Source organism: Hyla sarda, chromosome 9, assembly GCF_029499605.1.
Source record: "Hyla sarda isolate aHylSar1 chromosome 9, aHylSar1.hap1, whole genome shotgun sequence".
In the NCBI taxonomy this organism is placed as follows: Eukaryota; Metazoa; Chordata; class Amphibia; order Anura; family Hylidae; genus Hyla; species Hyla sarda.
Window position 1 is genome coordinate 83,326,042 of NC_079197.1, and position 12,680 is coordinate 83,338,721.

At 40.7% G+C, this 12,680-nt stretch overlaps 1 protein-coding gene across 1 annotated transcript in view; it reads right to left on the reverse strand.

The window, feature by feature from the left end:
* Window positions 1-1,807: 1,807 nt before the first annotated feature.
* Window positions 1,808-12,680, reverse strand: part of SLC16A2 (solute carrier family 16 member 2) — a 226,558-nt gene continuing 215,685 nt past the window's right edge. Inside the window, exon 6 of the mRNA XM_056541486.1 lies at window positions 1,808-9,007. Coding sequence (XP_056397461.1) covers window positions 8,790-9,007 — 218 coding nt within the window. The 3' untranslated portion in view covers window positions 1,808-8,789. The remainder of the gene's footprint in view (window positions 9,008-12,680) is intronic.

The window sequence follows — 12,680 nt, forward strand, 5'->3', positions numbered from 1 at the left end:
TTCATCTGTAAAATTTAGGCTTGGCTGGCATTTTCCACCCAGGCTTATGCCAAGGGCCAACTGGGTTGGCAGGGAGCCACTTTGCCCTGTATAAATGTGCGTTTTATCTTTCACTTACTAGGAGTACTATTGTACTTGGAGAACTGTAGCACATGAAGATCTGTTTCCTGAATTATTATTATCAGTTGAAAGACAAATTTACAGTTCAACAATGAATGTCCGGATAATAACACTATTACAAATCCAAGCTTCACCAAAGCCACCTACTTTATAGAGGGCAAGTATGTGATGTGACCTATCAGGACTCCCCTAGCAATTCATTTAAAGTACATTTTATAATTATCATAGTACTATCTCAAGCAGTTGTCTTCACCTATATAACTATAATTGCATTTGGCAATGCCCTTTCACCAACCTCACTGTCTGTTTAAAGTAATTATCTATCTGAAGAGCTGTCTACAAATTACTTTTGTGACTCTACCTGTCTGGATATATCTAGATTTATACACTTACTGATGTTGTAGGTTTACTTTCCTAGCTGCCAAATAAGGTCTATCATTTCTCTGCTCAATATCAAATATGCTACCTTCTGACCACCTTTGGCTATAACCAAAGTGTGTAAATGACCAAAGGTGATTGTTTTTATTTAAGGATGATAGCAGTTTTTGTAACTGACCATCATTTATAATGTGAAAATTCTCTCATCCAAATCTAAAGTTGTAATTATCTCCGCATCTAAGTAGTCAACTGCGTTCCATCCTGACTCCTCAATAAAACTCACCTGACTACGTTTTCTTTATTAGGGTGAGCGGACTAAATCACTGCCATACCCCTCTGAAAGCAGCTTATTTTCCACTGGAACAAAATGGATCAGGCTGAATTCCTTCTTTCTCTTGACATCAGAGGAAGTCAGGAGACTCCTTTACACGGTTGGTTAATGTTGCTAAAATAGGCATATTCAGCTTACTAATATGTATAGCCTAAACAAGATGTCATAATCTTCCCAAACATTAGAATTTTTTGTGTTTTAAATGTTTCATTCTTGAAAACACCATTTTAAACGGTTTAATAAATGAACACATATTGGTAAACAAAGTTGCTGCCTGCTCTGTTCTCTTTACTGCCCAACTTCCTGTCTAATGCAGTGTTTCTAAAGTGTGGTCCTCAAGTACCCCCAACAGGTCATGTTTTCTGGATTGCTTTAGTCTTTCACAGGTGATATAGTTATGGCCAGTGCATCAGGCATCACCGCAGTTACAGTATATTGCCTGTGACTAAGTAAATCCAGAAAACATGACCTGGTGAACATGCTATAAAAAACTTCCTGTTATACACTCTAGTTGGGAATTTAGCCAACTATCTCCCTCCTACTATGTGGATGGATCCTGTGGATGCAGTGGGTGGGGTTATAGTAAAGACTGTGTAGTAGTAATAGTGCGATAAAAATAATAAAGGTGAGAAAAACTATTTGTGATTGTACAGGATCAGAAAAGCACAGTTTGTATTTTCAATTAACACAGCCACATCCACCCATAAGCTATGTCGGGTATTGTAGTTCAGCACCATTGAAAATAATAGGGCTTAGGTTCAAAACAAATTACAGCCTGTGAATAATGCAGCAGTTTTTCTCATCCTGGACAACCCCTATACCCCCTATACTGTGCTGTATGTAAACAAATATACATACTTTAATAGGGATGAACTTCCACAGAAATGCTAAATAAATTATATAGATAGTATCAATAGATTGATAAATCAGTTACTCTTTATCTTCCCCAGTGTAAGAATAATGAAAAAATTAGACATCACAGGTTAACACGATTTTATTGTATTGTTCTTTGTTATAAATATTACTGCTAAGGTTCAGTAAATTATCATTTCTCATCTTGTACAGTGTATATAGAAAATATTTTACAAATATCTAAAATTAAAGCAAAATTTAAAAAAAAGTGTAAAGTCAGTATGAACCTTTTGGCCCACATGCTTCAATACAAGTGAATCCAATTCTATTAAGAATTAGAACAAGATCATTTCTTTTTATATAAAATTGTTAATGCTTTGGGATTAACTCATTTTCATTTCACATTTGGTTTCTATTTGGACAATTAAACTTAAGGAAATTAAACTAAGCTGCAAATTCTTCTTCGTTGTCATTGATCAAGGTGTAAAGTACTGCATGTTGGACAAGCTGGGGGATAACCCGGGAACACAGGGTATGGGTCTGTGGTAGTGGCTTTGCAACAGCGAAAGTTAAAAATGACAAACAGAGGTTAAATCAGAAAATTCTAAACAAAAGTGAACATTTCATACATCATTTCATACTATAAGCAAAGGCAGACCAGTGCCCGGCACATGCACATTACTGGCATCTACAAGAGGTATATTTAAGGCATGGTGTCGAAATCAGACAACACTTCACATCACTGAAAAACTTAGTATAAAAACACAATCTCGAGAAATAAGATTGTTACAAAAGTAAATGGCACTTTTTATTATTATTCTTATTATTGTTAATATAGCCAAATTGCGCATTTTGGTTGAAAATCCAGCAAGCAGCACTTAGTATACCAGACAGGATAGAGGGAAGGCACTCGTTTTCACAGGAAGATATAACAAGAGTCTCCAATTGCAACAATTAAGTGTGTTTCAGGTTATTTAAAATGTGTTGCAAAATTCTCCAGTTGGTGCCGTCTCCCAGTGTCCATATTCAGATACTTTGCAGTATGGTAGAATAGATTAAACACCAACATTGAATACAGAATCACTGGAGGCTGAGAAGGCACTCACAGACAATTTTATCAAACCTTGCAAATGGGAACCAGCAAGAGTAGGGCTGTCACTTAAAAAGGGGACACAAAGTGGCAATGAACTACACATTAGGCTTATTTAAAGGGTTTGTTTGCCCTATAAATTGTGTATACTCACCTGCCCCCATCCTTTGCAATAGTGCGCTTCCTGCTTTTGTCTTGACACACAGAAAATGCATACTAAGAATTTAATGCATGTCAAAACAAAGCAAAAAGCATTTCTCAGCTGGGACCAGACACCATCCCAACACAGTAACGGATAGGGGCAGGGGAGTATAACATTACACAAGCACTTTGTTGAGTCTGACACCAATTTTAATAAAATATAAACATTAGGGAGTGTGCATGTTCTTGGGGTTACCGCTTTTCAGTTTACAATTCCCATCTCTCTATAGGAGAGATTGGAGACCCCATATCATTCCAGCTATCATTTAAAAAGGGGACTGAGCTGCAATAAAAAAAAAAAACTATTGACAAGATTGGCATGTTTTAGAGAAAGAGCAGACCCTTTGTAATGTTAGACAACCCTGCACAGTGCTCAACCCACTTGTAGGTGAGATGCCTCTTAGTACATCCTCCTGTAAGCTACTTGTCGTAACCAGTGCATGGATTCGTGAGCTCTATAGGCCTTACTCAAGAATCTTACACTGGTCTATGCATACAAAAACATACCACACTCCTTTGAGGAAAACCTTTCAGAACCAAAGAAAGTTGATAGCAGGATAAAAGAACATTTCCATGGTATTAACCTTATTGTAAAATAATGCTGGAAATGTGCGTTATAATATGTAAGTATTACCTTTCAGTTTTAGAAGGATCTACCAAGTTAACAGCTATTTATCCCAATATCAGAGCCCGACATAGGGAAATGGTGAATCTTGTTCATGGTTCCACATGCTGGATTTCACAGTGAGTACTGCAGACAAGGTAACAATATATGAAATGCACAGATGTCTTACAGCAAGAAGACATGCACTACAAAATATTGTCAGCATTGTGAAATCGGATTACACATTTTACACAAATCAAATAAAAAATATCCACAGCTTCACACAAGTCCATTAAATAGTAAAGCTAATGTGCGTTTACGTCTCCTTGGTCAATACTCTAGCAAATTCTCTTATCTCCTCTAAGGCAAAGTTTCCTCCTACAAATGATTGTCATTGCTTCTTATATATGATGAGCAGCTTCTTTATGTTACAGGAAAAGCCCTACTTATTTACATTAACCCAGCAAATTTCTTCCCAATGAATAGAGAAATATTCTTTCCCATTTCTGCAGGAGGCACAGAATGCAGGGCTGACCACTACTCCATGTAAAACTAGAGGCTGGTTCATGAAAACACACCGGCTTGTAGTTTGATCCTGATCAACTCCCAGCAAGTTCTTCAAACAAGTGTTTGGAGAAGCAAATGTAACTATCCAGGTAAAGAACCAAAGGAAAGCTTTTCTGAAGTGTTTAGAAGTTAGTTTTAACCCATATGCTTGAGAAACTGAAATTGCATAGTTGCCATTTTAGGCCCAGTTTAAATATTGCAATTTTATGTAATTTGTTCATGAATTTTTCCTTTTCACCCTAAACTGGAGTAGTGTTTAAAGCAATGGTCTTCATCCTGCAGTTCTTCTGCAGTTGTAAGAATGGCCTCAAAAAGGGGCAGGAGCACAACACACTCTACCGGGTCACCACAGATCCCACTGACTTAAATGGGGTCTGTTAAAATCAAAGGAATTGCTGACGGAGCTCCACAAAGCATGTTCCCCAATGCTCTACAGAGATTGTTACCATTTACACCAATCATTGTCAGGCAGGCACACACTGGGGACAATATTCATCAGAAGCCAAGTTGTCAGTATGTTTCTAACATTTGGGAGGAAACTATCACAAATCAGGGAAAACATGCAAACTTCATGTAGATTTTGCCCTTTGTAAGATTTAAACCCAGAAACTCAACACTCTAAGGCAACAACAATAACCTCTATGCCACCGTCCTGCTATAAAGATGTTACAATGCAGCCATTTGAACCTTACTCTTTAATGAAGCACTCTGGGAATTTTTCTTTTTGCTTATACAGTGCAGTATGGGTTTTCAGCCACATTGACTAATATTTAATTGCAGAAATTATTTTCTGATGCTGCCTACTTTTCCCATGAATCTGGGAGTGGAGTCCTATCACTGCAGAACAACATAATCACCTGGCTAGACTCCAACAGCATGGACTGCCAATACTTGGTGTCAGTTCATAACAAAAAAAACGAACAAACACGACACTATGTGAACACAGGAGAAGCGTATGACTACTATATATCCTAATCTGATAGAAATAGCAGCAGCAGCATACAGATCTGGGAGGGGCCTGATAGGCAATTATGTCATCCTGTAGTTCACAAGAAGTCAGCTGACCCAGGACAGATCAATTAGTAAAGCCATGTAATTTCCTGGTGGTCCTGACAAGGTACAATAATGAAATGCATGGATGCAGCTGTGCTGGAATGAAACAAACAGCACTGTAGGAATAGTGATGATGAGTGTGCCTGGTATGAGCAAAAACACCAAAAAAATGTATGCGCTTCTTTAAGGCCAAGTTCACAAAGTGCAATTACACATGCATTTTTTGTAAACCAAAACAGGGTCTGAATCCAAAGTAACAGTTTAGGACCCACTCCTTTGTTTTGGTTGTGAACAAGACTCAAGTTTCATGTAGCAACAATGAATTTAGGTGCAAAATTGTAATGAAATCCTAGCAATCTGTCACGTTTTGAACAAACTGCATGAGACCAGCACAGCAAGCTACACTGTTACGTAAACAGTGTAGCTTACAGCTGTCTAACCGTGCCTGGCAGCTATAAACAAGCGCCTTCCTTCCTAGACCTAAATCGCCCTTTAGGCAGGGGTCAAGACCTGGGAAAAAATGTGGGAACTCACTCAAGAGTTGGTCCTCCATGACTCATACTAATGGAAACAGTGTTTCTCTTGTGGAAAAAAGTGCAGGAACACTGTTCCCATGTGTTCCTGCAGTATTTGAGCCCTGCCTTTAGGATAAGGTCACAAGTGAAGTATTTGAATTTTATGTCAATTTCTGCATGGAAAAAAAAAAACTCATCCATTTGCCTACTACTGTATTGTGCTGGCGATTTTAGCTGCACAAATCCATGTATGAATTAACCTTTAAATGGGACTATGGCTGCTTTCACTATAAGGCTGGGGCAGCAACAAATGATTTGCACATCCACACATAGTTTACCTTCCAAACTGCACATTTGCACCTAAATAGACTGCTACTAAACAGCCATTACTGTCACTCTCCTGTACAGATAAAGTAAGTTATCCTGAAAACCCCCAATAAACTGCAGAGCTAAAAAAAAAACATGTATCCTTACCTTCGATTAAACATACCGGGGCTGATTTACTAAAATTATTTGTTAGACCAGTATTCCCAAACCAGGGTGCTTCCAGCTGTTGCAAAACTACAACTCCCAGCATTCCTGGACAGCCAAAGGCCTGGTTTGGTTACACTGTCTTAGACACTACAAACTTTGACTAAAAAGTCTAAGAATGTGCCTTATTTATCACAGTGTATCATTGCTTAAATTTGTAACATCTTTATACTGTTATACTGTCTAGTGTAAATTTAGACTAATTAGTAGTTGGTTTAAACTGCACCAGAATCTTGCATCAGAATTCTTTTGATTCTTTTGTCGCGCTGTGTCACATCTTAAGCCAACTCCCTTTTTATTGGAGCCATACACCTTTTGTCCCATGCAACAATAAATGATGTAGGACAGTGTTTTGGTGCAAATTAAGCCAGAACTTCTGGCACATTGGCAATAGTAAATCTGCCCCCTATCTTGCATTGATTCATAGACCAACAGCTGCAGAAATTTTCTAGTATCCTAAGCACAATAATACATTGGGCAAAATGTACAGGAGACATACACTCACACTTTTCTCTCACATACCTTAGTAGTACAATATTGTTGGATTTTATGCAAAAAAAATAAAAAGTAGACAAAAACCTCTCTCATTCCATAACCTACCAGAATGCCACAACAGTGAATAACACAATGTTATAGACCATGTGCAGATGAGTATATGAGCAATACAATGATAACATTCAATTTTCACATACAAAGTAATCTAGATCGGCTTACAATTCATTCCATAGGACTGGAATTCTAGAGAAGGGACAGAACTGGAAATCTTGGGGCAGAACTGGAAAGTAAATCTTTATTTCCAGTCTGTGCACAAAAGTCCTCTTTATTTAAACTCCACAGGCACAACAAAGGGGTGAAGGCATCATAGGCTAAAAGATACATCACTGACATATACTTTACAGTGACCATAGCATTTGTCTCCATGTTCTGTTTAGAGCATGTCTTCCTTATCACATCCATTTCACTCCTGGCAGCCACATAACACATGCAATATTGCTTCATAATCATATAACTCTTCGGACATGTAGATTCCCGGCACCTTAGGATGGTATACCCTGTTATCGTTCCTAAATCTTTTTGGCAATTAATGAACATGGACAAGTGCCAACACAACCATCCCCAGTGTGGAGTACGTGCTTTTAGTATTGCTTATTTATGGCCTAGCTAATTAATTTTAGGAACCTTGCATATGACCCTTCATTCCACCAATGAACCATATAATACAGTTATGCTCCAGTAATTAATGGGCTCTTCACTAGAAGGCATACTTAAGATTTACACTCCTGAATCCTGTCGTTTTTGGCACTGTAAAGTGCTGGCAAATCCACACCACTTACCATCAGCATTTTCTGTGATCTGAATTTATGAGTTATTTAGGCAGAATCTCCAATTTTATTTTGTACGTTGTATTGCTTTTAGGCTCAAGCACATGGTTATTGATTGATTTAGGTACCAGCTATTTATCAAACTGAAGGTAGAAAGGGAAGCTAAAGCAGTAGTTGCTGGTTAATGTAATGAAACACTACCATTCGGGTACAAAAGGGCATAGGGGCTTCTGGACCTAGAATGATCCTAGTTGGATGACAGCTTCCCCTCATTTTCATGAAGGCCTAATAAAATGTTAATAGGACTTCTCCTGGAATCTAGATGCATGGGATATGTATGTATGTATATATATATATATATATATATATATATATATATATATATATATATCTCATTATCTTTAGTTGTAATATGAAAATTACCAGTGTCTGTAAGTATACATGGCATGGTGAAACTCTGACTGAAAGAGATCTTACACAAGAGATCAACTTGAATATAGGAAAACTCTTTGGAAATGTGTGAGATCAGTCAGATACATTGACTTTTTCAACATTACATAAAGTTTCATGAAATAGTTATTTTCCTCTTGTATGCTTCATTTAAAACCTGTGTTGAGTAGTCAGCCCTGATATTGCCATGAAAATCTGTTTCTTCTAGTTTAGGGGAAGAGGCCAATTAACAAAATCACACATCGCAAATTTTAACATGACACTTAAAGTGGTGAAACTTGTGACTCAGTCATCTGTCACCTCAAAAGTGTTTTGTCAATGATGAAGAAGCAATGCAAAATGTATAAGACAGCTAAACATTCAACCAAATGAAGTGAAGATGCAAACACCACAACACGTTTGGGTCTCTTTTACACCTAGGAATGTTTGAAGTAGTTGAAGATTTACATGGGACATATACCTTCATTAGGGTCATCTTAAGTATATCTGTAGCCTATAATTGGCATTGCCAGGATCCCTCCCAGGTGTTTTGCACAAACATAAAATCGCATTTCTACTAAACTTTGTAAAAAAAATCAGATCAACTATATGGCCTCCTAAGAATATGAGACTTGATCCTGAGACTCTTCCAGGCTGAAATGCAATTCAGAAAAATGCTGTAAATTAGCAACCCAGCATATACCTTGAAAACACTTTTTTCACTAAAATATGTTTCTATGCAGAGTTGCCATGGGATAGACATTGTGCCCCTGGGTGTTGACTCTTTATAAGCTCTCTAAACAGAAGCATCAGTCACAGGGCTTCCAGGAAGAAGTTCTCCATTCACCACACCATCTTGTGTCTTCTCTTTCCCGGGCTCAGCCTGCTTGGCCTTCTTCAGGTCTCTCTCATGGAGCAGGGGAACAGACAGGAGAACTAGAGCTCCAATGAGAGGAGGGATTCCAGCTAGATAAAATGCCAGGTCATAATTCCCAAAATGATCTCGTAGCAGTCCTATAAAAGGAAATAAAATAGGTTATGGGACACTTTACATAAAATAACTTAATTTGGATCTATTTTATTTCTATATATTAAGTGGATTTATCCATACAAAAAAATTAATCTCCATACTTGCTACAATATAGCACTACAATTCCCATCATTTCGTAGACTGGCAGCAGTGCAATAATTAATTTATCAGTGTTTTTTTTTTTGTAAGCAATGGTCTCAAAGTGGTCAGTCCAAAAATATAAAAGGTTGTACTCAGGGCTCAAGTCCTGCAGGAAAACATGGGAACAGAGTTTCTGCTCTTTTTCCACAGCAGAAACACTGTTCCCATTGGCAGGAGTCCTGCAGGATATTGAGTGGAAATGCTGGATGATTTCTCACACTTTTTTTCTCTCAGGACTTGACCCCTAGTTGTACTATTTGGTTGTCTATCGTTACTTCTTAATGAATAGTCAGATGGGTAGGAACTCGATTGCAAAATAGTGTGTGAGTGCTAGGCACAGGGGGTGGAATTAGGAGGATGAAAGGGTGTTAGTCATTTTCAGGGGGTGTGATTATGAAGCATCCTCTTTGCCCAACATTCACATCCCTTAGTTTAATAGAATTCCTGCCTTTTTGACTATACACATATTCCATGAAGAAAACACACATAGCAACCCATCCTGTGAACTTCTTTTTATTCAGTTTTGAATATATAGAAAATAAAAAGGGAACAGAGATGGCACTATCTAAGTGCCATTACTGGGGTTGGATGCTTGCTGTGTGCGGCAGATCAAACAGACAGGTGAGTGGTTAGACTCTGCCCAACAAGCACTACACTGGTATTGGTGTGTAAGAGCGGATGAAGGAGTTAAAAAGGAGTTAAAATTTAAGGTGTATTAAAACACACTGTTTTATTTGTAAAATAATAAAAAGGTGGTACAGACAACACGTTTAGCGAGAGGACCCTCACTTCGTCAGGTCATAGGACCTTGATACACAGAACACAGATAAGAACAAATGCTGGGAAGGGATAACCCTGCAGGTAAACTCACAGAGACCTGGCCTCAGATGTTTCTGGCACGGAAATTCAATTTTCGTGTCCACAGAAAGAATAAATCTGTTCATTCTTTCTGCAGACTCTGCACGGCATGTATAGCATTCTGTGAGACAGTGCATTACTGTGTGGTCCTAGCGCCTGCAGTCTTCGGAATGTCCGTACAAAGATTTTCTGTGCGGACATTCCGAAGTGTGAACATAGGGTTAATCTCAGACTTATACCAAACATCCACATTTTTAAACGTGCCCTAAAATCATCTTTTCAAGTGGGCCTATAACATTCCCTAATCGGTCTACTAAACTATCAATATGTGCCCCCATTATCATTTAGCAGTATCTCTCTACTTTATATACTGTCACGATGCCGGCTGGCAGGTAGTGGATCCTCTGTGCCAGAGAGGGATTGGCGTGGACCGTGCTAGTGGATCGGTTCTAAGTCACTACTGGTTTTCACCAGAGCCCGCCGCAAAGCGGGATGGTCTTGCTGCGGCGGTAGTGACCAGGTCGTATCCACTAGCAACGGCTCAACCTCTCTGGCTGCTGAAGATAGGCGCGGTACAAGGGAGTAGACAGAAGCAAGGTCGGACGTAGCAGAAGGTCGGGGCAGGCAGCAAGGATCGTAGTCAGGGGCAACGGCAGGAGGTCTGGAACACAGGCTAGGAACACACAAGGAAACGCTTTCACTGGCACGATGGCAACAAGATCCGGCAAGGAAGTGCAGGGGAAGTGAGGTGATATAGGGAAGTGCACAGGTGATAACACTAATTGGAACCACTGCGCCAATCAGCGGCGCAGTGGCCCTTTAAATCGCAAAGACCCGGCGCGCGCGCGCCCTAGGGAGCGGGGCCGCGCGCGCCGGGACAGGACTGACGGAGAGCGAGTCAGGTACGGGAGCCGGGGTGCGCATCGCGAGCGGGCGCTACCCGCATCGCGAATCGCATCCCGGCTGGAGGCGGTATCGCAGCGCCCCGGGTCAGTGGATCTGACCGGAGCGCTGCAGTGAGGAGAGTGTAGCGAGCGCTCCGGGGAGGAGCGGGGACCCGGAGCGCTCGGCGTAACAGTACCCCCCCCCTTGGGTCTCCCCCTCTTTTTAGAGCCTGAGAACCTGAGGAGCAGACTTTTGTCTAGGATATTGTCCTCAGGTTCCCAGGATCTCTCTTCTGGACCACAACCCTCCCAATCCACTAAAAAAAAGGTTTTCCCTCTGACCTTTTTGGATGCCAGAATCTCTTTGACGGAGAAGATGTCCGAGGAGCCGGAAACAGGAGTGGGAGGAACAGATTTGGGAGAGAAACGGTTAATGATAAGTGGTTTAAGAAGAGAAACGTGAAAGGCATTAGGAATACGAAGAGAAGGAGGAAGAAGAAGTTTGTAAGAGACAGGATTAATCTGGCACAAAATTTTGAAAGGACCAAGATAGCGTGGTCCCAACTTATAGCTAGGGACACGGAAGCGGACATATTTAGCGGAGAGCCATACCTTGTCTCCAGGGGAAAAAATGGGAGGAGCTCTTCTTTTCTTATCCGCGAACTTCTTCATGCGAGATGAAGCCTGTAAGAGAGAATTTTGGGTCTCTCTCCATATGATGGAAAGATCACGAGAAATTTCATCCACAGCGGGCAGACCAGAGGGCAAGGGGGTAGGGAGGGGGGGAAGAGGGTGACGGCCGTACACCACGAAAAATGGGGATTTGGAGGAAGATTCAGAGACTCTGAAGTTATACGAGAATTCGGCCCATGGTAGAAGATCTGCCCAGTCATCCTGGCGGGAGGAAACAAAATGTCGTAAATAATCACCCAAGACCTGGTTAATTCTTTCTACTTGTCCATTGGATTGAGGATGATATGCAGAAGAAAAATTTAATTTAATCTTGAGTTGTTTACAGAGAGCCCTCCAGAATTTAGACACGAATTGGACGCCTCTATCCGAGACGATCTGCGTGGGCAACCCGTGAAGACGAAAAATGTGTACAAAAAATTGTTTAGCCAACTGAGGCGCTGAAGGAAGACCAGGAAGAGGGATGAAATGTGCCATTTTGGAGAATCGATCAACGACCACCCAAATAACAGTGTTGCCCCGGGAAGGGGGTAAGTCAGTAATAAAATCCATACCAATCAGAGACCAAGGCTGTTCGGGGACAGGCAGAGGATGAAGAAAACCAGCGGGCTTCTGGCGAGGAGTCTTATCCCGGGCACAGATAGTGCAGGCTCGCACAAAGTCCACAACATCCGTCTCCAGAGTCGGCCACCAATAGAAGCGAGAGATGAATTGCACAGATTTCTTGATGCCCGCATGACCTGCGAGATGGGAGGAGTGACCCCATTTGAGGATTCCGAGGCGTTGGCGTGGAGAAACAAAGGTCTTTCCTGGAGGAGTTTGCCTGATGGAGGCTGGAGAAGTGGAAATCAGGCAGTCAGGAGGAATGATGTGTTGCGGAGAGAGTTCAACTTCAGAAGCATCCGAGGAACGAGAGAGAGCATCGGCCCTAATGTTCTTATCGGCAGGCCGAAAGTGAATTTCAAAATTAAATCGGGCAAAGAACAGAGACCACCTGGCCTGGCGAGGATTCAGCCGTTGGGCAGACTGGAGGTAGGAGAGGTTCTTGTGATCAGTGTAAATAATAACTGGAAATCTTGATCCC